The 27,387-nt window shown below is 47.8% G+C and overlaps 1 protein-coding gene across 7 annotated transcripts in view; it reads right to left on the minus strand.

Annotated features, from left to right (window-relative positions):
- The window catches only part of TLK2 (tousled like kinase 2), a 2,417,851-nt gene that overhangs the window by 742,170 nt on the left and 1,648,294 nt on the right, over positions 1-27,387 (minus strand). For all 7 annotated transcript variants that reach the window (XR_014968435.1, XM_085624076.1, XM_085624079.1 and 4 more), the window contains one exon: positions 5,688-5,769. Coding sequence is in view for 6 of the 7 variants with exons in the window: in XM_085624076.1 (XP_085480202.1) it covers positions 5,688-5,769 (82 nt within the window). In the remaining variant the exon portion in view is untranslated. The remainder of the gene's footprint in view (positions 1-5,687; positions 5,770-27,387) is intronic.

The raw sequence follows: 27,387 nt of genomic DNA on the forward strand, positions 1-27,387 counted from the left end.
GTGTGCAAGAATCCTGCTCTGTCAGCTGGTCGGGGAGATTAGACTCTAAAAGCTGTCACCTCTGTCTTGTCTGCTAAGGAGCCTGACAGTCTGACACCTTTAAGTGAAAGTTGCCAACACTTCAGGGCTCTCTCGTTCGGTCCCTGCTCCTTTTAAGATTAATCTTCTCAGTGCCTTTTTCTCTGCCCTCCCCTCATTTTGGAAAATTCCCATTCCACCTGTCCGGATTACCCTTCTACTTTAACAATATATTTCACTTATCTGTTTTTTGTTATGCCCCTTATCCATCCTTCTTGCCTCTAATCTCTTCTTGTGCTTCTGCCTTTCTCCAGGTTCCTTTACATTGCATCTCTGGCTCTTCTAGCTCATACCCTCTACTTTCTTACTCTCAAACATGATCTCGCCTGTAACCAAGCTTCCACTTCATGGTCACAGGAGTAGTTCATGCCACTGATATTAAGTGCAAGTGCAAGGTGAGGGCTGCAATCATTGACGCTTTCTAAAATTTGATTTTTGTATGTCTAGAAAGGACAAACCCAGCCAGATACCACTAGGGTGAGATAGCCAACATAGCTAAATAAGTACTCAGAAGTCCTCTGACTCAGATGATGGTGATTATAATGGCTTCTAATAATTGCAAGCATCTGAGTTCAGATCCAAGTACTATGCTCTAGCAGTTTGCTTTATGACCAGCTTTGTGATTCTGCTTTTATGGAACGTGAAAGCATCCCCCTAGGGGAGACGTCCCCTCAGTGCACAGTTTTATTCTCCAGATGAGTGGAGTAATCCCATTTCAAATTCAAAATTTTATTTGATTCAGATCTCAACTGAGGTCAACAAATACATCATATAAGATAATTGTATATAAACTTTTAAAATTGCATTAAAACTCATATAAACATAATGGGTTAAGATTTGTGAATAAATGTATATACTTTTTTTTTTCTTTTAACTAACCAAGCTCCATGCTTTTAGTACAAATCTAAGAAACTAAAACTCTTAAACTTAAACAGATTGTGGCAAACAAATTCATTAGGAGAGGATTTGCGTAGTGTAATTAGGACTTGAGTTAAAATGACGTTATATTTAAAACGTATTGTATTTATAAAACGTTGTCATGCCTACCAAGCTCTGATTTGGGCAGACAAAAAGTGCGTGGTAAAGATCTTGTACTCCTCCGTTACACAGGTCGCAAATCCTTGAAGAGTGTTTAGGGCACTTCCATCTGGAGGAGTAAAGTTTTAAGGGAAGAATTCCTAGTCGTAAAAGTAAAATACACCGCCTTACTCTGTGTTCTAGTTGGAATTGTATATAATGTTCGGGAGTTTTATATACTGTTGTGTCTGCAAACTTTCTAAAGTGCCTTAATTGGAAACAATGCTCCCTATCTAGTGTGAAACGTATTCTTGGCGTTATATGTTTTAAAAAGTGCTTAAAATGGTCTGGGGACCAAATCTTCAAAATCGCGACAGTGCATTGAGATACCTCAAGAGCTATTTTAAGATTCCTAAAAATTGTATAGTGCCGAGTCTTCTCCAAAGCTCTCGATTTAAAATATGTCTTAAAGAGCGTGGAGTTGCGTGAACAAGGTTATAGACCCACCGAATAATATTGGAAATAGCTTGAGCGTATGAACTTGTTATGGAAAGCTTGAGATGTATGGCTTCTGCGGGACTGATTAGTTAACTTTTAGCATTTGTTGTAGAATAGTCCCTTCTTTTACCTTTATTGGTCACCAGGATTTAATTTGTGTATATTCCAAGCTGTAAGACAAAATGGGTGGAATTTTCATACTTTAAACCTCCAGCAAGGTACCTGTTTCCAGTGGAGAAGTAGAATCTCTGTAGTGCCCCAATATGGGAATCTGCCTTTGGAGGTTGTATGAAAATATCCGACCCAAATAAACATTCATTCACTGACTATCGGTTTACCTCCCAGGGACCAAGAAAACAATAGTAATTTCCTTCTACCTCTGAAGGTAAAATTTTTGTTGTGGAGATATTAGGAAACAGAAAGTTCTCTTTTGAATATCTATTCAATTCTTCCAAGTTTATTATACCAGCGTCAATAAGCTGTCCAGCACACAGCACACTTGTTTTCTCGCTGCATGTTTCACCAACACTATTCAAATGTACTCGCGTTTCACTCTATTATTTTTCACCGTTAACTTTAACCTGCATGTGGCACCGCAAACCGCTCAGGGTCTAAATACGCATATTGCGCACTCTTAAGAACGGCGCCTTTCATCTCTTGCCTTTACCCACACTACCGTTAACAGGGTCTCATGCACGCAGCATGTTTTCTCTCCGCTGCATATTTTAATTGTACTCGCGCTCCACTACACTTTATTTCCCTGCCCGCCTCCAGCACGGGGACTTTTTTGTCAAAAGTTATTAGTCTTCTACTTGTGTTATTATATTGCAGACCGCTTGGGTCTTATTCGCCCCCACGGGACACACCATCAAGCCTAACAGCATGTTGAGTTGTCACTACCATTACATTTATTGTAACATGCACTCTTCGCTTTAACACACCATTACGGGATAACTTTCCCTTCACTCTATTTTACCATTTGCATCACACTTGTGGTCCAGTTGGATAAAGCTAGTTGTCATGTGCATGTATGAGGCTTTGCACTATCTCCCTTATTTCTATAAACACATATCTGGTTAACCCAGTGATGGTAACCCAGCTATTTTTCGTGCTTCACTCTCATAGATCCTGAACATTTTCCCTGACAAAGGGCCCATTGAGCCCGAAATGCATTGGGATTGACCAATTGAGACCCCAACTTTCATGCAAACCAATGCAAAATTTCTGTTTTGTTGAACTAACATGAAGTTCACTTGTTTAATATTGACAAAAGAATTTATGAAGAAAAAGAATAAATTCAATTGACAGAATACATATGGTTTAAAAGTGTTTTAAATGGGATTAACCCACTCATCTGGAGAATAAAGCTGTGCACTGAGGGGACGTCTCCCCTAGGGGGATGCTTTCACAATACATTAGGACGCTTGTGGACCAGTGAGCGATACCCGATCTGTACGCAGAACTTTTCAATCTATTGAACTTACCCTGTACTTTTTGAACATTCGGTGTGCATGTATCACCCTTGATAATTTTGACTGCTTTTATGGACCCACATTTTTAGGGCTCGCGAGCCAAAGGCTCGAAGAGACATTTTATAACTGGGCTTTTCAAAGTGCTGCCGTGGCCTAAAGCTACAGTGCACATGAACGTGCACGCGCGGAGCGCCATGTGTCTTTCCTCCGTAGCGATCGTAATCACGATCACTTTCACTTTCGCGGGCTCGGGCTCCTCTGTTGCTGGCATTCCCCCCTCCCTTCTGGCCCAGCCCTTCTTGTTTATTTAGGACTTGGGCCTCTGCGGAAGCTTGAAGATTTAACCTTTGCCCTTGTATTTGCAAAGTCAATTATTTGGTGGTGTTGGAAATGAGTTTACAATTAGCCGTTCAAATATAGTTGAACAGACAAGGACAAGCAAATTGAGGTACCGCGAAAACTACCCGCCTGAGCACAATTTAGGCAGAAACTACCCTCTTGAACAAAAGAGTCTAAAGAAAAATACTTCTGCTTATTTTAAAATCCAGTTCTTTCATTCTTCTCCCTCGTGGATATCCTAAAGTCGGATAAGAGAACTGGACACTCAACTTTCTACTTGTAAAAACCCTACTCGGGTTCCCTTCCATAGTCTGAGTCTTTTAAATGTTTGCCTGGCTTCAGTTTACTCTGTGTTCAGTGTACGTACAGCAAGTATGCAAAACCTCTGAAACACTGCGCTTTTTGTATTTTTCATGTCATGAGGCCGACATGACAAATATCTGACTCTGTCATCAGACAGCAAAGCTGTGCCCCAGGCTACATAGATCTTACAGGCTCAAGTTTGAGACAGCAGAGCTGTTACTCATCCGCACATACCTGTCAGGTTCGATCCTCGGACCCCAGAGATGCACCGCTGTCTGCACAGATCTTACAGGCTCCAGCCTCATTCAGCAGATCAGCGCGTCTGGCTACGCAGTAAAGGCTCGTGTTTCAGACAGCAGATCTGTGCCTCGTGCATGTAGATGTTACAGGCTCAAGCAGAGCTGAAGTGAAAACTGGCCTGCTCAGCAACGGAATTCTGGGTAAATGTAATTTATCTACCGTAGTGCCTTCCTGCAGGACTGGTACAAGTGACAATGTGAACTACGCCTGCGGATATGCTTTTCACAGAACCTACAGGCACAATCTGACAGCAGAGCAATGGCCGCTGCTTTACAGAATTTACAGGCTTAATAATCCTCCGACAGCAGAGCTGTCGCTCCCGCTGCAAGGAGCCCGCAGGCTCAAACCTCTGACAGCGCCACAACGTGGGCAGAGCCATGTACAAATCTTTCGTGGTGCAACTTCTCGCTCCTTTATCAGTGCTCCGAGAGCCCCCCTGCCCCCAGGGCCCGGAGTGCTCCTCACCTCTACTGTCCCTCATTCCCACAGTAGACCCTGTGTTCCAGGGCCCTGTGCCCCTCCAGAGCTCCAAGGTCCTTCTCTCCCCTCTGACTCGACCAGTCATGAGGTGACAAGACATTCATTTGTGAACAATAATCCTATTTGATCTGGATTTTAAATATTTCATGCCAGCATAAGCATTTTAGTTGCGCACTGGGCGACTCATACCTGGTAGCTGTGAGTGAAGTCATATGACCAACGTCATTCTCGATGTAAACTACACCAGGGTGCTTTCATCTAACCTACAAGTATCCATTATATCAATGTAAGGCTGGGGTGCTTCCAGCGGTTTTTCTTAAGATTCACAGCGTTGCCTCTTGCTGTAAAGGGTATTCTATGCCCCCGCCACCCCTCACCCGACCAGACGGAGCCCAGAAAGGTTAGTCTGGCCTCAGATAGGTCTGAAGCGTTTGAGGCCGGGAGCCAATGATTTTTGGGGGGGGGATCTTCTCTATGATGTCTGCTCAAACGAGCTGCTCGGAATTGGGAAGGCATGTACTCTGGCGCAAGAGAAAACACAGTATTTGGCACCACCTAGTGGAGGTGCTTGCTAGCTGCGTCAAAAAGAACAAGCATTGGCATAGCCAATAGGTCTCGCCTTTGGAACTTTTATAAGTGTTTAGCCATGCAACAGTTGATGTTGCACCAATGATAGTGCTGCATAATTAAATGCTTATAAGGTCCCAAAAGCGAGACCTATTGGCAATGCCAATGCTTGTTCAGATTGTAACTGAAGTTTGTATTTATATAAGGTCAGACATGCCATCAAAATATAGACTTGTGTTTAATGGCAATTAACGAAACTAAAAGACAATGTCTTTTTACACAAAGGAGACTTAAAGAAAAACTGAAAAACTGAATGTTGCGCTGAACTGTAGCATTGCAGGGGTACAAAATGGGTTTTTGACCGCTTCTTTGCACAACAAACGGATAATACAGTTTCCAACATTAAGACAAATCCATACACAACCAGTGGACCAAGGATAGTTTCTCTACAACACAATTATTCAAGACTGCTTACTTTGGTTAAAATTGTTTGAGATATTAATTCAAGAAAAGGAAAAGCTGAAACAAAACAGATTGTTCAACAATTGCTTTAAGGTGAAAAAGGAGTTAACAAAAGGCAAACAAAATTAACAACTCTGGGTGTGAAATGTGACACTTCCTGGTCATCCTTACCTTATAAACCTCGCTAAAGCCTCCTCTTCCCAGAAGATGCAGCAGCAGATACCTATCATTTAGTGTAGGGTGGTCTTTAAATCTAAATACAAAAAAAAACGTTAATGCATGGTACAGTGTAAAAATAAGAAACCCAACACAAATCCAATCACTACCTAGCTGCAGTATCCCCACAACATATCAAACACATTGCTACAGAGAAAGATAGCACCAGCAGTCAAGACATTTTTGGAGCACTCACTATGGCAGATTCTGCCCTTATTCAGCCGATAGAGGAAGAAAAGTTAAACACAAAAACCCAGGTAAGTGAAAGCAGACAATCAGTCTACAAAGACTATGTTGCTATTGAACATTTTCCTTTTCAATTTTCATATTTGTTTTCTAAAGAGGCAGTCCCCTTCTAAGGAAATATTGTAATTCTAGTTTTGCTGCATAGGAACCATACGGACGAGTTACTTACCTTCGGTAATGATGTATCTGGTAGAGACACAGTCTAGCCGCAGATTCCTTAACTTAGAATATCCCCAGGCGTCAGACTGGATGCAGAAAACTTTCCGCACCAGCACCTATGTGCGCTATCGTACGGCTCCCCCCGTGACGTCGTCCAAAGAGGTCACGTCAGTGGAGCCATACAAGTCCCTCCCGGCGCACTGACATCAGTTTTTGTCGGAGAAACTTTTCTGCGCCACTACGTGGAGCCACCAGCAAAAACTGTGAGAGTATGTGTGAAAAAGATGAAAAAGAAAAGAAAGTGAATGGTGAAAAACAGCACCATAAAGTACAGTGCCAGGCACTGTATACTGAAAAATAGGGAAGGAAAAGAGCAGAGCATCGCTCTGAGAAGCAACCCCACAAAGGCGGAGGCTAAGCCCTCCCCAGAGGCAGAAAAAGATGTGAAAAAACATCATGACAGACAACAGAAAGCCTGCAACCATAATATAGAACTGTGAAGGGCAACAAGTCCGGAACATAGGAGCAGTGACAATCCACCACAAGTTAGTACCAGAAAGGGACGTCGTATCCCCTGTAAGAGAGTTATAGACTGAGGCAGAGCCAATCGACTTCAAACCAATGGACTGCAGGGGAGGTAAGAGACCCCAAGGCCAATTGAGAAAAGAGGGGGGGGGTGAACATGAGCAGACCTCACACTGAACGACCCAGGGCGTAGGTATGTAAAAGGACACATGAGCATACCACCCAATCACGAGAATGGGTGGCGCAGAGCAAACAAAGCAGAATGAAGTATCCCATCTAGGTGTCAAGTGAAAATGTCACCCCGCAGGAAGACAAAGCCACCCGGAGGGAGGCGAATGCGGGAAACCCAACCTGAAAAGCTCCTCGCAGAACGGGGAGGATGGGCGGGCGTTAAGGAATCTGCGGCTACACTGTGTCTCTACCAGATACATCGTTACCGAAGGTAAGTAACTCGTCCATCTAATAGAGACATCTAGCCGCAGATTCCTTAACTTAGAATAGATACCAAAGCCATAACCATAGAGGAGGCGGGTCTGCGACCGAACCCCACCACGTTCCAGAAAGAACTTAGCCGTCAACAAGGTGACGAGACAGTGGGGACAGCAATGCCAGCGCAGCCAACACCAGACCACGAAGCTCTGAAAAGAGCGGAAAACAATGGGATGCAAATGCACCACAAGCCATCAAAGAAGAGCACGAAAACCCCCGTGTGCATACCGGGTTGAGAGACGCAAAAGAAAACAAGCATTTGCAATGCAATAGGTTTCGCATTATTAAAGTTTGAGCTATTGGCATTGCTAAATATTGCAACAGCAATAGCTCAAACTTTAATAATGCGTGACCTATTGCATTGCAAATGCTTGTTGTCCTTGTCAAAACCCCTAAAACACATTAAAGAAACAACTCTAAGTGTTGTAGGTAATCTTACTGACCCGATGATGAAGCATGCCACTGGACGATAACGGTGGGAGAGGGTACCTCCCAAAAATATTCAAAACTTTTTTTAAATTTTGAGGTTTTTAAAGACATCTATATCGGGTCCCACTTTCCGTTTGATTGTTTGCAAGTGAATCAATTGCAAGATTATTACAGTTAGGATTGTTGGGATTTCATGTAAACCCAAAATGTGGAGCCTCACCCACCACATGAATCTGAGTTCTTATGGCTTCAAAGTGTGTTGCTGCTGTAGGAGAGTAGGGTCTGCTATCCTATGGTCACCCCAAAGTTTTGCTTTTGCTTCACTGGTTTTATGACAGTGTGGCTGTGGGCCTGCTAATCAGACCCACAGCCCTGCTGCTCTCTCCCTAAACTAATGCCAATGCACACTAGGCGCATTACCAATTGGAACTGGTAAACCATATTGGACCCTGTAACAGTGTACCCCAGGTACCCAGGGCATAGGTGTATCCAAGGCCTACCAGGGGCTGCAGCATGTATTATGCCACCCCTGGCCTGGCCTCACTATTTGACACAACTGGCTGATCACTCAGCTGGGGTAAGTTGGTGTAATCACCTCTTACTTAGATATAGTATCCATATATCTAAACATAAATGGACACATGGTAACCTATCAGCCACTCCTATAGCAGGCCTCAACAATCCTGGAGGCAGAGTGCTTGGTTTCATGTGAGATGGTGCTCTGGCATGAGCTGAGCCTGTCTGCAGCTTTCGGAACAACGTCCTTTAGCTGTTTCATGATATTGCCATACCATATACTCTTAAGTGCATTATGTACCTCGTGGTCAAATGCTAACTTTGGTTTGGCTTTATCAAAACATGTCAAGTAAGGTGTCATACAATTTGGAATACTACCCCCTCGCAAGTTCTGGCGACGGGGGTAGCATTCCACCCTTCTAGAGGGACACGACATGTACCTAACCTGAAACCCGGGTAAAGTTAAACAGAGCCTCAGCATCACAAAATGGAAGTTGCCACCACAGACACAAGTCTGCCCTCCTGCTGCTGGGAGTCCTTCCAGCTTGGGAGGTTTGGACAAAGGGTTTCCTGCCAGGGGAGGTGCCAGCACCACCCCAGACAGGATTTTGTGTAGTGGGTTAGGGAGGGCTGAATAGATTGAGACATGCCTGGGGCACACAAGGTGTCCCTGTGCATATGCCAGTTCAAACCGGAGATGGGGCTCTCCAGCCCCAGTCCTGGCGCGAAACTGGACAAAGGAAAGGGGGTGTAACCACCCCCCTTCCTGGTCCCACCCAGAGGAGGGACCTAGCAGGTAATCCGGCTCCTAGATTTGGAATAAGAGTAGAAGCTGTGTCCCAAGACTTCAGATCATCCTGAAACTCGACTTAAATAAGAAGAACTACTGGACTTCGACGTTCTGCTGCACAGAAGACTGAAGAGAATCTCCCTTGTGGCCAAAGAGTGACCAACCTGTGAATACAGACACCATCCAGCAACTCAGCGACTGCTTTGCCACCGCCGCCTCCCGCCGGAGACCGAGCCCAGAGCCCGACAAGACCCAGACTCCCAGACATCTCTGAGCCAGATCCACAGTCCCTGCAAAGAAGAGACCCGTGGAGGCACCGAGAGACGTGGGACTGGCCATCTTGAAACGTCCACAAGAAGCTGACTGCGCAGCACCTGAGGCATCCTCAACGCTGTGCTTTGGGCCCTGAGAAGCCCCAACACCGAGCAGCATTTGCACCAAAGACCAGCCCTCCAGCATCCACGAGATCTGCGAGGGGCCCTTTTGCTTTTTGCCACTCGACGCGTCATCCCGGGTACTGGCCCGTTGGCTAGTGGCCATCTTGGGGACGACATCTACGAACAACACCGCTGGTCTGGTTGCTCCAGACTGGCCCTTGCTCCTGTGAAAAGGAGCAGCCCCTCTGACCTTGCTGGTTAGAGCACCAAGCTTTTATCGACTCCTGCGTGGCTTGCATTAGCCAAGGCCTGTTTGCTCCAATCGAGAAGCCGACACCGCCACCAGCTAGAGCCTTCGTGGGACAGCTCGTGAGTGACTCCTGGTCGTCGTCGATCCCTTCACTTCCACGTGGCTGCGGAGACAAGCTTCCCATCTTCACCTGTTGGCACCCGACATCGCCTGGTTCCTTCCTGGTTCCACGCCGGTCACTGGCTAGTGACTTTGAACACTGTCCGCTCTGCTTACAGGTCGTCTACTCTTCAGATCCACCCGAACTCTTCCTGCCTGGCCGCCTGCAGCATCTTCATCTTCAGGCTCCATAGACCTGCACAACGAAACCAGACGTACTTTGCCACCTATGCACCCGCTTCCTGTGGGTGAGGTAACGAATAGTTTCTTACCTGTCGGTGTAGTTTTGCAGCTTGAAGATCTTTCTGGATTCACTATGCTGTGCATTATTCCGCGATCTTGTGGTTGGGTCCGGATTCGTAGTCTTTTCTTTTCTTTGATTTTTTTTTTTTTTTGTAGCCCAGGTGGGCGGCGACGACCCACCATTTGGTGCACCTCCCGTGACGTCATCGTGCTTCCTGCGGAAGTCCCACCTTTGGGGCGCCATCTTCGGGTTCTTTTTTCCCCCCCCCTTTTTTTTTTTAACCCTAGGCGATTGATTAATCCTTCATGTCCATTTTTCTGTACGTTTTCATTCCTTCTGATCTTTTCCATTTTACCCCCTCTTCCTCCAGCCTCATCTTCCTGGCGGAGGTGGGTGGGTTCGCTAGTGAATCCAGAAAGATCTTCAAGCTGCAAAACTACACCGACAGGTAAGAAACTATTCGTTTTGCAGCGTGAATCTTTCTGGATTCACTATGCTGTGCATAGACTTTGTAGCGGTTTCCCTAATTTTGTGGCGGCTGGGTGGTAGATGAGCGTTGGTCGTTGAAAATGCGTTGAAGCACCCTCTGTCCAACCTGTGCTTCCTTGTTCATCTGAATGTCAACGCAGTAGTGTTTCGTGAACGTGTGCACAGATGCCCAAGTTGCCGCTAGACATATGTCCTGAATGGGCGTGTTCGCCAGGAAGGCAACGGTGGGCCCCTTCTTCCTTGTGGAGTGAGCCTGAGGTCCCTCTGCTAGCTCCTGTCCAGCCTGTTTGTGGCAGAATTGAATAGTGAGGGCAATCCATCTAGTGAGGGCAATCCATCTAGCGATGGTGCCCTTAGTCACTGGTCTCCCCATGAAGCTAGTAGCAAAGGACACAAACAGCTGTTTCGATTTCCTGAGTTCCTTCGTTCTCTCAATGTAGTGCATCACCGCTCTTCTAGCGTCGAGGGTGTGCAGAGCCCTTTCTGCGTTTGAAGTCGGGTTTTGGAAGAAACTCAGTATCTGGATACTGTGGTTCATGTGGAACGCCGACACCACCTTGGGCATGAAGTGTGGGTCTGTTCTCAGGACTATCCTGTCCTTGTGAATCTGAATGTAGGGTTCCTGTAGCGTTAGCGCTTGAAGCTCGCTCACCCTGCGTAGTGAGGTTATGGCTACCAGAAAGGCCGTTTTCATCGTCAACATTTGCAGTGTGGCCTTGTGAATGGGTTCAAACGGTGCCTTCATGAGCTCCGTCAGTACCACGTTGAGATTCCATGCTGGCGGCGGCAACCGTTTAGGAGGAGCAATTCTTTTGGCTCCTTCCACGAATCTCCTCACAACCTGCGAAGTGAAGAAACTTCTACCCTTCTCACCTCTGGTGTAGGCTACGATCGCCGCTAGGTGTACCCTTAGGGAGCTCGAGCAGAGGTTACTCTTCAGAAGGTGTGTGAGGTACCTCAGTACTGTTGAGTCTCTAGTCATTCTGTTTTGCAGGCCCTTCTTCCTGCACCACACAGTAAATCTCTGCCACTTGGCGCTGTAGCATTTTCGAGTAGTTGGTTTCCTTGACTCCCGCAGCACCCGCATAGTGCTAGGGGGCAATTTAAGGTGAGCGAACTCTAGGTCTTCAGGAGCCATGCCGCCAGGTTGAGGCTCTCTGGCTCCGGATGCAGGACCTCTCCGTTTTGCATGGAGAGCAGGTCCCTTCTTCTCTCGAACCTGTGGGGATTGCCCTGTGACATTTCTTGAATTTGTGAGAACCATGTCTGCCTTGCCCACTGCGGAGCCACTAGGATCAGAGTCATGTTGCTGGTTCTGCACTTGTCGAGCACTCTGTGCAACAGGGGTATCGGTGGAAAGGCGTAGGCAAATGTCCTCGACCAGCTTATCCATAGGCCATTTCCTTGGGATTGCTGATCTGGTTGCCTGGACGCGAAGCTTTGGCATTTTGCATTTTGGCGTGTTGCAAATAGGTCTATTGTGGGAGTTCCCCATTTCTGGAAAAGCTTCTCCGTTTCCTGGCCATTGAGCTCCCACTCGTGTGATGGCGAGGTCTGCCTGCTTAGCCAGTCTGCCTCCACATTGTCCTTCCCTGGAAGGTGAATTGCCAGTAGATCTATCCTGAGAGGTATGGCCCATCTCCAAATCTCCTGTGCCAGAGAGGAGAGAGGGAACGACTGTGTCCACCCCTGCTTGTTGATGTAGAACATTGCCGTGGTGTTGTCTGTTTGGACCAACACCCTCTGGTTGTACAGGTGCCTCTGGAATGCCTTCAGGGCTAGCAGGATGGTTTTCAATTCGAGGTAATTGATATGGCGTACCGCATCTGCTGGAGCCCACAGACCCCTCACTCTGAGGTTGTCCATGTGCGCTCCCCATCCCTTTTGCGATGCGTCCGTGGTAATGGTCATTGTTGGGTTTGGTGGTGTCAGGCTTCTCCCTGCTGTCATGTTGTCTCTGTTCCACCAAGTCATCTCCTCCTGCACTGCGTGCGTAACAACCACTAGATCTTCCCAACTGCCGCTTGCTTGTGACCATTGCTGCTGTAGCCATTCTTGGAATGGTCTCATGTGCAGGCGTACATTCGGCACCAGCTGGATACATGACGCCATCATCCCCATCATCTTGCTCACTGACCTCACTGTCAGAGCTCGCCCCTTCTGGTAGAGACGCGTCTCCTTCAGTAGGGCCTCTGTTCTCCTGTCGGTGGGCACCACTGTGCAGTCCAGCGTGTTGATTTTTGCTCCCAGGAAAATCTTCACCTGCTCCGGTTCCATCGATGACTTCCCCCAGTGTATCGAGAACCCCAGGTTCGTCAGAGTGTCTGTCACGCGTGTTGCGTGTCTCTCGCACTTCTCGCGTGTGTTTGCCTTGACCAGCCAGTCGTCCAGGTAGGGGTATACATGGATCCCCTGCCTTCGTAGGTGGGCCGCGACCGCCGACAGGCATTTTGTAAAAACCCTTGGCGCCGATTTTAGCCCGAAGGCCAGGGTTGTGAACTGGTAGTGTTCCTGGTCGATGTTGAACCTTAGAAGGCCCTTGTGCCTTCTGTTTATTGGAATGTGTAGGTAGGCATCCTTGAGGTCCACGGTGACCATGAAGTCCCCGTCTCTTATTTGGGGAAGCACCTCCTGCAGCGAAGTCATTTTGAACTTCTGCGTTCTGATGAACTTGTTTAGGTATCTCAGGTCCAGGATGGGTCTGCCGTTTCCGTCTACTTTCGGGACCACAAAATAGTTTGAGTAGACCCCCTAGTTGCGTTCTCTGAACGGCACTGCCTCTATGGCTCTTTTTTCTAGTAGTTTCAGGGTTTCTTCTCTGAGTAGGGCCAGTTCTTGAGCCGATCTCTGTCTTCCCCTTGGTCTTCTGTTTGGAGGTCTTCTCTCCAAATCCACGCAGTATCCGTATTGCATGACGTTCAGTATCCACTTGTCTGTGGTTATACGCCGCCACTCCTGAAGGTAGAACCTCAGCCTTCCGCCTACTGGTGTTGGATGCTCGTAGGCTTTTGATTCTTCTCTCCCCCTTGATGTTACTGTATTGCGCCTCACCCTTGGGGGCATGTCGAGGGTAGGCGTCCTCCTGCGTGCTGAGTCACTTTGATGAGGGTTGGTCACTCCCTCTCCTCCTCAGGCCACGTCCGTTCCCTCTCCCGCGAAAGGACTGGCCCCGAGGCTGGTACTGCCAGTTTTGCTTCTGTTGACCTTGTTGTCCGTGACTATCACCCTGCTGACCCTGCTGGAACGCCTGGTGCGACGCTCCCTGCTGGCTTCCTCCCCGACCGTAGGGTCTCCTAGAGGGATTGCCTCTCCTCATCCCCCTTAGCTGTAGGGCCCCCATGGACCTCGCCGTTTCGTTTTCTTTTTTCAGCTGGGTGAGCTTCTCGTCTACTGTTGCTCCGAACAGTGTCTCTCCGTTGAAGGGGGTGCTAAGGATGTTGTTCTGCACCTCCGGTTTGAATCCCGAGATTCTTAGCCATGCATGTCTTCTCTCGGTGACCCCTATGGCCATTAGTCTTGCCGAAGTCTCTGCCCCGTCCAGCGCCGTCTTTATGCAAGAGTTGGCGATGTTTTTTCCTTCTTCCACCAGGTGGGAGGCTCTTTGGCGGTATTCTTCGGGGAGGTGTTTTACTAGCTCCCCCATCTCGTCCCAGTGCTGGTACTGGTGCCTATTGAGAAGTGCTTTGGAATTCGCCATGCGCCAGTGCATTGCGGCGTTCCTTTCGACCTTTCTTCCCGTGAGGTCTATCCTCCTGCTTTCTTTATCTGGTGGTGGCCCCGACGTTGCAGGCACGTTGGCCCTTCTCCTGGCCGTGGAAGCTATGATGGAGTCGGCCGTGATACTACCCTTGATGTAAGGGGGGTCCAGAGAAGAGTGTTTATACTTCTTCTCCGTCCTGGGCGTGATCGAACGGCAGGTCGCTGGTTCTTTAAAGGCCTCTCTCCCCTGATTCATCACACTTTGTAGCATGGGAAGGAATTGGCTCCTCGTCTGGATGGGGAGCAGGGTCTCGAGGAGGAAATCTGCTTTCGGCCTCTCCTCGTCCAGCTTCACGCCGAAGGCCGCCGCTGCGCTCCTGACCACCATATTGTACACCCCGATGTCGTCGGGTGGAGAAGGCCTCGAAGGATACGTGTCCACGGGCTCCTCGGGGTTCTCGGTGTCGAGATCCTGCCATTCGACGTCGTGGCTGGTTGATGGCGGCGAGCTGAAGAACGACTGCTGGTCTTCTTCCTCTGGCTCGCCTTCGTAATAGGTCTCGTCTTCCTCTTCGAGATCTCTCGCCAGCCCCTCGGTGTCGAATTCGTCCTCGATTTCGACGACGTTCGTCAGTGGAGCCGTTGGAATTTTGTATTCCTTCATCTTGGCGTCGAACTCCTTCTTCCTCTGAAGGATGTTCTCCATTTCGGCCTCGAGCCGCCTCTTCTTCTTCTCCATCTCGGAGATGCTTTTGGCGTCGACCGCGGGCCTCTTCGACGGAACTTGCGTCGACGTCGACCTGTCCTTCTGCGTCGAGCGCCCCGTTTCATGGGTTGTCTTCGACGAACCTTGCCTTTCGGCGTCTTTCGGCACCAGGGAGTCCTTCTCGAAGGATCCGCTCGGCCTCTTTTCCATGGTCCCGCCCTTGGTCGTCGAAGTTTTCGGCGCCGGGGCTCCCTTCGTGGACTTTGACTCAGATTTCTTCGAGTCACCCTCGGGTTTTCGAGGCATCTTCGTGTGTTTTGAGCTCGACTATTCTCTTACCTCGTCTTCGTTTTTCTTGTCGGTCTCTACGACCGTGAAGCTTTCTGGTCCCTCGGCGACGTTGTCCTCGTCGTCTGTGGAGAGGCCCAGATCGTAGAGCGACGGGGCCTTACCCTTGCCATCCATGCTGGCGTTGGCTCTTCGCTGACGTTCTCTCACCCGGAGCATCTTCGGCGCGAAGGCTGAGCAGGCGTTGCAGTCCTTGCTCTGGTGGTCGACCGGTAGGCAGAGGTTGCAGACCGGATGCTGGTCCTTCTGCGCCAACTTGTGGTGGCAGTTAGGGCAGAACTTGAATGGCGTCTTGTCCATTGCGCTCAGGGCCTCTGAGTGCGCATTCTCCAAGGGCGTCGAAGAAAAAGGGTGGAAAACTTCCTTCTTCGCGCACCTGATGTGAAATATTCCTTTCCTGTGATATCTTCGTAGTTATTTATCGACGAAACTCGCTTTTCCTTCTTCTTCCTTCGATTGTATCTCTGGAGCTTCCCGATGACGATCCAGACCCAACGGCGGAAAAAAGAATCTGAAGATGGCGCCCCAAAGGTGGGACTTCCGCAGGAAGCACGACAACGTCACGGGAGGTGCACCAAATGGTGGGTCGTCGCCGCCCACCTGGGCTACAAAAAAAAAAAAAAAAGAAAGACTACGAATCCGGACCCAACCACAAGATTGCGGAATAATGCACAGCATAGTGAATCCAGAAAGATTCACGCTGCAAAACGCTGGCACTCCGGTGCTCCTGTGTAGAGAAACTTCTCTAGTGTCTAGGTTTCAAGTTGCTAGGTTCTAGTCCATCCGGAAGGTTCCCTTTTCTTTAACTTTGTGACTGTACGCGCCCATTGAAATCAATAGGTGCACGCGTGTAACTTTTCACACTGCACACGCATCCTGTGGGCCTCCTGGTCACTAACTACAGTTAGCTCCTTGTCGTCCCAGCGATTCCCAAAGCCCTAGGCCTTCCTTCAAAAATATTTTTATTGTTCATCATCAGAAAAATAAATAATTCCTTCCTTTCTATTCGTAGTTCTTATACCACTATTTTAGTATATGGTTTAGCTGGCCACCTGGCCCAACGATAATTGTGCAACGTTTGTATATTCAAACACTGCCTTGTTTTAACGAATGTGCTTCTGTGCTCATAAAGAGAATAGGGGATACTTTTAAGTAAATAAATACATATATATTTTGAATATATATCTGTGTGGTGTCCTTTCATTTGGTATTCAAGGAGGTTACATATGGTAAAACAGCTGGCTTCACATGCCCTCAAGAGTTTAGCCTGCAGACTGCACTGTCCACGCTACCACTAGGATAGCTGGTCTATCAAGGTTGACTTCAACCACCACCATAAGGGTTGTTTGGCATGGTACAAGGTGATCACTAGAATTAGTGAGCAGCATATACCAGGCCAACTTCTCACAGCTGCTCAACGAGATAAAGAAGTAATGTAGTTTCATTTTGGTTGATGAAAACAGGCATATTAAATAGGCACAGGACCATTTGAATTACGCAATCCCGCAGCTGCAGCATTTTACACATAATTATGGATTTGCTGCATTTTCCACATGATACAGCATCTCCTGCGTGATTTGCATAATTTACCAAACAAAACTGTTTCCAGCTCAAACTGATCAAATGTTACTACAAATGATGCCACTCATTTTGTCGTGCAGTGGCAGGCCTGTTCTCATGAACAGGATGGGCACTTTTCAGGTGCTGATGGCTGTATTTAGGTGTAAAGCTGACCTCAAGGTGGTGAGCCTTTACCTAAACATTGTTATGCCGTTTTCATGTAATTCTCTCCAGGACAGACTTTGGAGAACTCTGCTATACAGCAGAAAGACCACCAAGAACTGAGGCAGACTGCCACAGATGACATGGGTTAGGTAGAGGGTCAAATGACCGGCACCCCAAGTATGATACATCCCACAGAAACCTAAATACACTCAACCCTCACACAGGATCGGCCAGCAGGTTTCAATGACCCACTCCTCACAGAAGGAAGAAACTGAAAAAACACAACAGCACTCAATATATTTGGAAGGTGTGTCCAAAGATCCGACGGGTCAAATAATTGTCTAACAAGGGAAAACCAACAGCCATTGGGGCGATAACTATTGAACCCATGGCCACCTGTACGATGCCTGAAAATGAGACCATGTTCAGCTGAAAGGGAACATTAGAATCACTATACTTGGGATGTTCCGCCGAAGTTTAATTACCACCTTACTTATCAGGTGGAAAGCTGTGAAACACTGACAGAGGCAGGACACATTAATTACAGTTAATTAAAACCATTACATACAATATAAGCAGCAAATATGAAAATTACTGGAATACAAATACTGATTTATAAGTAACATCCTATATAATATAATGTTATAAAAAATTTAAGACAGAGCAGACAGACATTCGGCATTAAAAATGCATTAAGGAATCGTTTAAAAAAAAAAAACCTGTGTATTATTAGTATCCAGTCAAGAAGGAGTTTATTATCAGAACACAAAGGTCAATGTACAAATACCACATGAGTTACCAGAATGTGTTACTGCAACAGCCCATAGTACTAAAGTGACCTTGTACATAAGCCAACCATTAATGCCAGTAAATAAAACTGCAAATTTGGCTAAAGGAATCTCACCAGGCTGCGTGACCCATACGGCATACTGATGGAAACAGTGACTCTTTACAGCGGTTGAAAGAATGGCTCCTACAAATTTAATTTGGGGGTGTGGAAATCGGTGCAAGGCACAAGTTCGCTAAGGTGGAAAAGGAGGAAGTTCCAAACCTTTCAAACAGGCGAATAATAGAGTAACGACAATGCTGCATGTTAAACTTGTTGAAAGGAGTAGCTGGAGCAGGTCTGGTAGTTTTGAGATTCGTTATTAAAGGCATACGTACATAAATGTGGGTGATTGGAATGTTAAATTGTAAAGATGATAACTACTTTTGCTTACAGGAAACATGGGATGACAAGCGCGCACGCCACAGCGAGCGATCCGTTTTAAATTATTGCGCCCATGTCTAAGCACGATAATTGAAAACAGATGTCGGCGTGCGGGTAACAGACACCAATAGGCCATGGGCGGAGCAACGCGACCACCTTTGGCCTATTGCGCGCTGTCTTTCTAAAAAAGACGACCGCAAACGCCAATACCGTGGACCAAAAGGAATTGCACACGGATTCCACGGTCCGTTTTGGAAGTCTCCACAAAAGGGCTCAAGCCTGCGCGAGCAGTGCTGTGCACTGCATCGCTACGGGCGAGCCCTAAAAAGCATAGAGCCAGAAATGCCGGTGCAAGTTGTGTTATGTTAAATGAATTTATATCCCGCGCAGATACTCAAAGAGTGTCCCGGCGTGTACTTGAAGGAGGGAGACAAAACCGGGAGTGCTAGAAGAGAAAGGTCTTTATCTTTTTTTTTAAAGGAAGCAGGATCTTGGATGCTGAGTAACGCCAAGGGCAAAGCATTCCAAGCCAAAGTAGCTTTCCGCACAAAAGAGCTCCCACCGAGCCTTTGACGTTTAAACCTAGGGGACTGCACCAGAAGTTGAGAGGAGGACCGCAACTGTCTCATTGGGATATAAAAAGTAAACCTCTTCTGGAGGTAGGCCGGACCAGAGCCATAAAGTGCCCCATGGGCAATAGCCAAAGTTTTACATTTTATATGCGATTCTACCGGAAGCCAGTGTAAGGAGCTTAAATGAGCTTGCACGCTACACTTGCTAGACAACCCAAGCAGCAGTCTGGCCGCTGAATTTTTTTGACAACCTGTAGCTTATTCAGGAGGTAGCCGGTTAGGCCCACATAGAGTGCATTAGCATAGTCCAAGCGGGACAGAACCAAGGCATTAACAACCGTCTCGTTAGCAGGTTTCGGAAGGAGAGGAAGAAATTTCCTCAGAGCTTTCAAGGTGCCAAAGCAGGTCCCAACCAGCTTCTTGACCTGAGTTGAAAAGGACAGGTTCTCATTGAACCAGAACCCCAGATTTTTAGCAGCATTGCCCATTGCACTGGGCAAGGGGAAGCCAGGGGGCCATAACCTCTCTCTGAAGTTAGCAGGGAAAGTGCCGTATAAGAGGACCTCAGACTTCTCTTCGTTGCATTTTAGCTGCGCCTGAGCGAGCCAGCAAAAAACAGAGGCCAAACAATGTTGAGCCGATAGAACAGAATCATCATCCCTACTCCAGGAGAATAGAAGCTGGGTGTCGTCAGCATAGGCCATCATCTTAGCCCCTAATGCCTCCGCTAAATAAATCAGCAGCGTAACATAGATGTTAAAAAGAAGGAGACTAAGGGATGACCCCTGTGGTACCCCAATGGCTATCCGCTGAGGCAAAGAGAAACATGGGGGTAGCCAAATCTGCTGCGAGCGGCCTTCCAGGAAGCACCTAATCCAGCCACAGGCAGACCCAGATAGACCAATCTCCAAGAGGCGATCCAGGAGCAAAGAATGGGGCACAGTGTCGAATGCCGCCGAGAGATCAAGCATAACCAATGCGGCTCTCCCGCCAGCATCCAGACACTAGTGAATAGCCTCAGACACCTCTAGCAGAGCTGATTTCATACTGAACGAGGCCCGGAATCCGGATTGAGCCGGGTGAAGCAAACCCAAGGCCTCGACAAAGTTGGTCAGTTGATTTGTGACGATCTTCTCACAGACCTTAGCCAAACTTGGCAAAAGTGAGATTGGCCGATAATTTCCTGGAATTAGCGGGTCATGGGACGGTTTCTTAAGGAGGGGTAGAATTTGTACCAGTTTCCAGGAGGCCGGGACAACTCCGTCCTGCAATGACATGTTAACAATTTGGTTAACTTCAGAGTTGATGGTATCCGCCACAGCGGCCAGCAATCTGGCAGCACAGGGATCCGTGGGAGAACCCGACTTCAAGGCTTTTAGAATTTTAAGAGTACCAGCCAGATTTATTGTATGTGTAGATAAGAGTTCATGGCTTTGTAAAAAAATGAACTGACCCGAGGGTCCAACGGATCCGCAGGATCCGATGTGTCGACAGGAAGAAAGACCCAAAGAGAGGACAAAACAGTATGACAGAGTCAACGCATAGCGATCGAGTATACACAACAGTGGAAAAAACACTGTTGAACCTGCACCAGCTAAGATACATGGGGCAGCATTGGTAGGATGCCGACCCATGGCCAGAAAGTTCTGGCATTACCAGAAACACAAGACACGCCAATCGCAGTCGCTCCTTCACAAGACATGTGAGAGGGCAGACGATAAACAGAAGCACCCAGAACAGGACCACAGGAAGACTGGCAATTATGTGGAAGAGACGGATACACATAAGCCTACAGTGTGGACAGCAGAACCACACCCAGAATAGTGAAATCCCCCTGTAGGGTAGCGTGAACAGCCCAGATGGGAAGGACAAATCACCAGGTAGGCAACCGGCATAAAGTGCCTTTCGTCAAGACGGAAACACACATAAGAGCTTGTCCCATGAGCAGTCCGATGAGAAGACCACGGACACCGCATCAAGGAGCGATGCCGGCGCAACCCCGCTGCGGGAAGAGCAGATAACAGACATACATTAAGAACGATACACATTGAAAGGGGTTCATAAAACAAGAGAAGGGTACGCCAAAATACCAAAAGTAATGTTGAAGAAGAGTTGGACAAGACAGTGTCCAGATCCGCATGCAACAGTAGCTACCTGTCTGGGAGGAACCAATTGTTGGAAAGTGGCTCTGTATATACTGTTCTATAACTAGGTACAGGGTGTACAGAGTCCACAGTCCCCAGAGGTTTGGCAGAGGCTAAAGTTAGATATAACCTTACTCTCTAAAGTGGTAGCTTGGTCGAGCAGTAAGGTAGTATCAGAGGACAGTGTAAAGCATTTGTTGTACACACTCAGTCAGAAAATGGTCTCACACACTCATGAACTGAACTCTAGGCCAAAGGTTTGTATATAAAAATATATGTTTTTTTTATTTTAGAACCAACAATAGGTATCAAAATATACTTTCTCAGAATGAGATGCTTTAGTTAAATACTTTTCAGTAGGCAATAGTCTTTTGAATGCAATAGTTACAGTTTGTTGCAATTGGCAACACAATTAAAACACAATTATAAGTTGAGCTCAATGGGAAATTCTAAGTAAATGCAATTGATTACTTTTAGGATTACTTTTCTAACTCCAGGACTGGATCCTAGGTTCAGTCCTGGGACAGTTCCTCGAAACAGGTGAGTAAATACGTTTTAGTAACTGTTGTGATTTTTAAGCAATATTTTGGTATTTTAAAAGTTGACACTTAGAAACTTTTCCTAATAAAATCACCAATGTTATCCTATGGGAGGAAATTCACTTAGCAGGTAAGTGGGGTTATTGTTACTTTTTCTAGCTCTGTACCACCTATTAGCAGTTGAGATAATGCGTTTAGGTTATACAGGCAATTTTTAACGAATATTTGTAAGTTTGCAAAATCGACACAAACTTTTTCAGCAAAAACCAGGAAACGTTATCCTATGGAAGGAAATTCAAGTTGCAGGTAAAGTATGTTCTCGTTACTTTTGTAATCTAGTGCTGGACTGCTAGGCTCAGTGCTGGGATATCTATCTAAAACAGTAATTATGTTTTCACAGTTGGTACGAATTTGAAAGCATATTTGTAGTTTGCAAAAATCGACAGAAGAAATTCACAGAAAAACAGTCAATGGTTTCCTATGGAAGAAAATTGCGTTAGCGGTAAGTAAGGTTGTAATTACTTTTCAGGGTCAGTGCTGGGCACCGAGATCCAGCACTGGGATCTCTCCTAATAGCAGATATTTTCGGTTTCGTTACTCGGTTGATTTTAGGTGAATATTTTAAAGTTTAGAAACCCCACACTTCAAGTGAAACCAGTCAATGTTACCCTATGGAAGAAAAGTGAGTTATCGGCTTTTGGGTAAGTAGTCGACTGGCAGAGTTAAGGTTCTGGGCATAGACTCAGGGGTCTCCCAGGGTCAGGTAAGTACAGTTGTTACACCCTCAGCGGCACAGGGGCAGCCGGGTGCAGAGTGAGGTAGGTCGAATGTTATCCTATGGGAGGCAGGGGGCCCGTGGTTGATGGCTGCTGGCTAGCAGGCCACGCGGCTGTGGGAGCTGGCCTCCTGGTCACTTGCTCAGGGCAAATGGGGAAGTAGGTCAGAGTAGAAGTTGCACTGCCAGGGCCACTCGGGCGGCTGGGTGCAGGGTGCTTTTGGGCAGTCGGGCGCTCAATAGATTGCAATGGAGAAGCTCAAAAACTAACAAAGGCTGCAAGCTCGGGGACGAAGATTCTTCATGTGCGACCACCACTCCGAGAGGGAAGTTGGGTAGTTGGAGGATAGGTAGGTACCCAGGAGTTGGGCACAGGGGGCCGCAGGGCGCCGGGTGCAGGGGTGCCTTTTGGTGTCGGGAAATCTTAACCACTGTTGATCGCGGCTGGGGGGGTCCCTGGTTCTGAGGCTGCAGGCGTCGTCAGGAGCGTCGAGGTGGGTACTTGGGTGCTGGATTCGGGGTCACAGTCGCTGGGGGGACGTCCTCGTGGTCTTTGTCCACTCCAGCACAGGCTAGGCTTGGCGGGTGCAGAGTGTGCAGGGTTCGCGGTTCCTGGCTGATGCCAGGGGTCAGTTACTTGCTTTGAGCAGTACCACTGCTCGTGGGAGTCCCAGATGCTTAGAGTCACAAGGTAGCCAGGTCCTCCGGGGTTTGTGAGGTTGCTGGTCACAGGAGATGACGGGATTTAGCAGGAGCAGGTTCGAGGGTCGACAGGCCGGTAGGGCTGGGGCCAAAGCAGTTGGTGTCTTCCTCTTGTTAGCAGCTGCACGGCAGGTCTTCCTGCTTCTTGATCTTCTTTGCTGTTTCGGAATCTGGATCTAAGGAAGGAAGGTTCAGGGTGCCCCATAATACTAAATTTAGGGGCATTACAGGTAGGTAAAGGGCATGGACCACTGGGTCCCTGCCCTGGGGGGACCCCCTATCATGCCACTCTCCTGTGGGAGGGGGGCAGTGGCCTAATCCTGATTCGGCAGGGCTTCCCATCTTCAAGATGGCGAGGGCCCGGAGATGTGCTTCACTTCACTTCCCCCACCTGAGGGGGGGGGGGGGGGAGCGGGGACGGGGGAGAGGCTGGCACACCCCCTGTCCTTCCTTGGGGTTTCCGGACAGTCTTCCCGCCAGAGTGGGGGTTTAGAACCGGTAGGGGCCAGTTGCTGAGTACAGCAAGTGGCCTGGAGAAGCTCACAAAGGCCGCATGCCTTTGTAGCTTCCCCTGCCATCCTGGGGGAGGAGACCTAGCACCTCACCCAGGATGTGCATTGTTGCAGGCCCAGGAGAGCGGATGGCTCTCTACCCAGGGGTCCAGAAACATGTCTGTTGTGTGGCAGCCTAGGCAGTCCCTCACACAAGACGTGGATTGTAGGTTAGGTTCAGGGGGCATCTCTAAGATGCCCTCTGTCATGCATTGTACATTAAATCCTGCACTGGCATCAGTGCGGTTTAATGTGCTGAGAAGTTTGATACCAAACTTCTCAGTCTTCAGTGGAGCCACCATGGTGCTGTGGAGTTTGTGTTGACCATCTCCCAGCACCATATACTCTTAAATGGCAGCACTGCACTTACAGTGCACAGGAATGGGCCTGGGTATTGTAGGGGCACAGGGCTCATGCTCCTGTACCCACACCACTGGCATAGGGCACCCAGCTAGAGGGCTGGGTGCCAGGGCTGTGTGTGTTGTGGCATGGCACACAGGGATGTGTGCCATGTCGACTCCCGGTTTTGTTCTATACCCAGACACTGAGCCTGCAAGGGCAGAGTGTTTGTGTCAGGGTACAGGGCCTCTAAGGGTGGCACAATAAGTGCTGCAGCCCTTAGGGGCCTTCACTGGTCACAAGGCCCTGGGTACCTAGAGTACCATTTACCAGGGGCTGACATGTGGCCAGGGTTTGCCAATTTCGGTTTAGGTTTCAGCACAGTTTTTAGGGAAGGAACATAGTCCCTGGGCACCTGATTGGCAGGAGTCCAGGGCACACTCACTCAAAGTACATTCAGCAATTCAGCAAAAAGTGGGGGCATACCATGCAAGAAAGATGGCACTTTCTCACACCAATGTTCTCCGCGAGATAGATAATGAGATGGAGCAAGACATGAAAGTGGAAACAAGCAGGACCAACGCATTGGCCTAAGCACGCACCCCAAAAAGCGAGCACCCATGTACAGAACACTACGTCCTGAGAGTGTTACAGCAGGAATCCAAAGCAGAAGCATGGAAACACCTGTGCGGAAAACAGCAGAGAAAAAGGACAAAAAAACTCCTGAATGGGAAGTGCCTAGAAAGAGGGGCACAAAGCAGGATACAGCATAGACTTACATGGTGAAGACACCTCCGTCTATAGACAAGGCCAGACAGAGTGCAAGGATGAGAAAGCATCATCCATCCCAGAGCATGGAGAAGCGAAAGAAGAACGGAGACACCCCATGATAGCGAACATACTAGGGCGCGCACACAGTATGTGCTAACACTGAAAAAGTGCGTTGCGCAGCTGCTCTGCGTTGGCGCTAGATGATGGCAGGACGGCAGCCATTGAAGAACCGCCACCGACTGTTGGAAGTAATACGGACAACAGTAGACCACAACCATAACGGAAAAAGCAATATAGTGACACAAACCTGTAGGTCGCATACACTGAGCCACAGAAGAATCTCTGTGAGAAAGACTACACAGGAACGTACTAAGCCTTCCCTGCAGAAAGGCAGCTACACAATAGCCAGAAAATACCCCACATAGGCTAAGTCTTAACCCCTGCAAGGGGGCTCCTCTTGGGACAAGGTCACAGTCAGAGGACTGAAAAGAAGGCAGAACCAGCCGACCAGCTGTACTGAACAAAGTCAAAGAGGGCGGATCAATCGCCTAGACCATCTGGGTACTAAGTCATGAACCCAGGGCTCAAAACAAACAAGGCAACGTCACCTATGCACAAGAAAAAGATACCACATGGCAGAAAACTAGGCTGCAAGGGTCAGAAAGTCACAGGAGACCAGACATGAGGCGGGAGATCGCTGAATCAGCGTGACAGTCAAAAGGTCCAGGCCATTTAATGGCAGATCCCGAAGGGCGTCCCGAACATTGGCTGGGAAACAACTGTCGCGCAGCCATGCATGGCGGAACAAAGCAACCGACCGGGCCAGTGCCCTACCCACAGAGTCAGTTGCGTCAAGGGCTGATCGAAGGGAAAATTGTGCCATTCCCCTGCCTTCGAGAAGAAGGCGATGTAAGTCAGTCCAGGGCCCTTCTGGGAGAGAAGGAAGAAGGAGCTCAACTAAGTCCCAAAGGACAGAAGAAGCACGGGTGAACACGCAAGTCGTGTTTAAGGCACGGATGCCCGCACGGGCAGAGGCAAAAATTTGGAGACCACATGTCTCCAGCCACCGAGATTCCCTAGTCGGAGGTAACAACGGTAAAGTGGAAGAAAGTTGCAAGTCAAAAGCCACCTGGATAACCAGACCCTGAGCTCTAGGGTGAAGGGACAGGCAAAGAGGATCGTCCGGGGCCAGACGATGCTGGCGAGCAATGGCCCAATCAACAGGGTCACCAGAGGAGTGTGGTAAATATTTAATTACCGGTACTATTTTTATGCGGTAAAGTCTATTAAGAATAACTCAGTAAATATAAGAGGCAGAATCCGTGGTATTAGAGGTTTTAAAAGGCTTTATTCCTATACAAAGGAATACAATTCGAATTGTAGGCTTTCTATTCCATCACCACGAAAGTTCAGGAAGGAAGGGCATATATTATTGACAGATAAGCAGTTTTATAGAAAATACATTACAGTGAAACAGATGCAAGAGGCGTAACAGCTGATAATACAGATAAACTGTGCATACGTAACTAATAGAGGCGTATACATGGGTGTAACTAAAATACGTCATTAAATATGATGTCACAAGTGGGTGGATCCATAAAAGAATCCTACAATGTCAGCAGAAATATTTGGCAGAGATGCGCGCGCAGCCGCATGACGTGTGATTGACGTGCAACTAGAGGGTGAAGGGGACTTGACATTTAGCTCTACATGTGGAGACAGAAGTCTGGGGGTTATGTCAACCTAATCCCAAATCATATCTAATATCCTATGTTTAAAGAACTGTGTTATCCAAAAGGAAAGGTCTCTAGGATAGAATCTATTCTATACTGACTGTTAGTGCGTGTACAAGCGTCTAAGTGTCTACATGAGATGCGAGGGGGTAGGAAATATTCCATGGTAACGGAGCTATGAATTACTTGCATGAGGACAGCGAGGCCTGGCCCCTTTGCACGGTAGCTGGAGGAATGTTTACCTAAACTGCTAGACAGGAATGCATCGGATGAGGAGCGGAGGAGATAATCTTGAAGGTGAAATACAGTTTTTGGCAGGCGATAGGCTGGATCAGGCACCGTTAGCCGCGCAGGGAGTAGGACAAAGTTCATGGATACAGATGCAGGCTCAGACTGGAGCTTTCAGAGGCAGAAGGCAGGAAAAGGCTTGATGACAGAATTCAGGGCCTACTCGCCTGAATCTGTAAAATGTGGAAAGTGAACCACATAAAGTCGGTGGCCTTTCATACTTAGGAATGGAATATCTGACTCATTCATGGCGAATCTGAAAGAGGACATGTTGACGGTGGACGCACATATATTTGCGTCTTCAAAACTGGAGTAGGAGGGAACATACATGTACTTATAGCATGCACATGGAGCCGTTGGGGTCTACGATAGGGGACATAACTGATCACAAAATTCATATTTCCTCATTCCCTCCTTGTCCCCTACGGACCCTCAGGAGATATCGATCTTCATCAATCCATCGATCTGTTCATATAGCATCATTTGTTCTTCTTTCTTCTTCCGGGATCTTGAACGAAAACTTGGATGTGGGATACACGATGTGGCACACAGACCACAAATCGCTGGCCCACATTGTAGACATAAACAGCAACTGAATAGTATGAGAAAGCCAATACCTAGGAAGGATAGGATTCTCCATCCCCAGGCTGACAACACGCCCCAGAACCAACCGGACCAAGTCCAGGTGCCTGGACTCTGGTGTATCTGGCTTATAATCTTATGAAGGCGGGATATGGCTTTATATACTGACGGCGAATTTTCTGGTATGAAAATGCAGCAACTTGATCCGATGACCCTACAAGCTCCGCCCCTATCGGCCAGGATGACGTCAAGGACAAGACGATTTTGAAGCACAACAATCCGCATAGCAGATTGCTCT

This window comes from Triturus cristatus, chromosome 1_1, assembly GCF_964204655.1.
Source record: "Triturus cristatus chromosome 1_1, aTriCri1.1, whole genome shotgun sequence".
In the NCBI taxonomy this organism is placed as follows: Eukaryota; Metazoa; Chordata; class Amphibia; order Caudata; family Salamandridae; genus Triturus; species Triturus cristatus.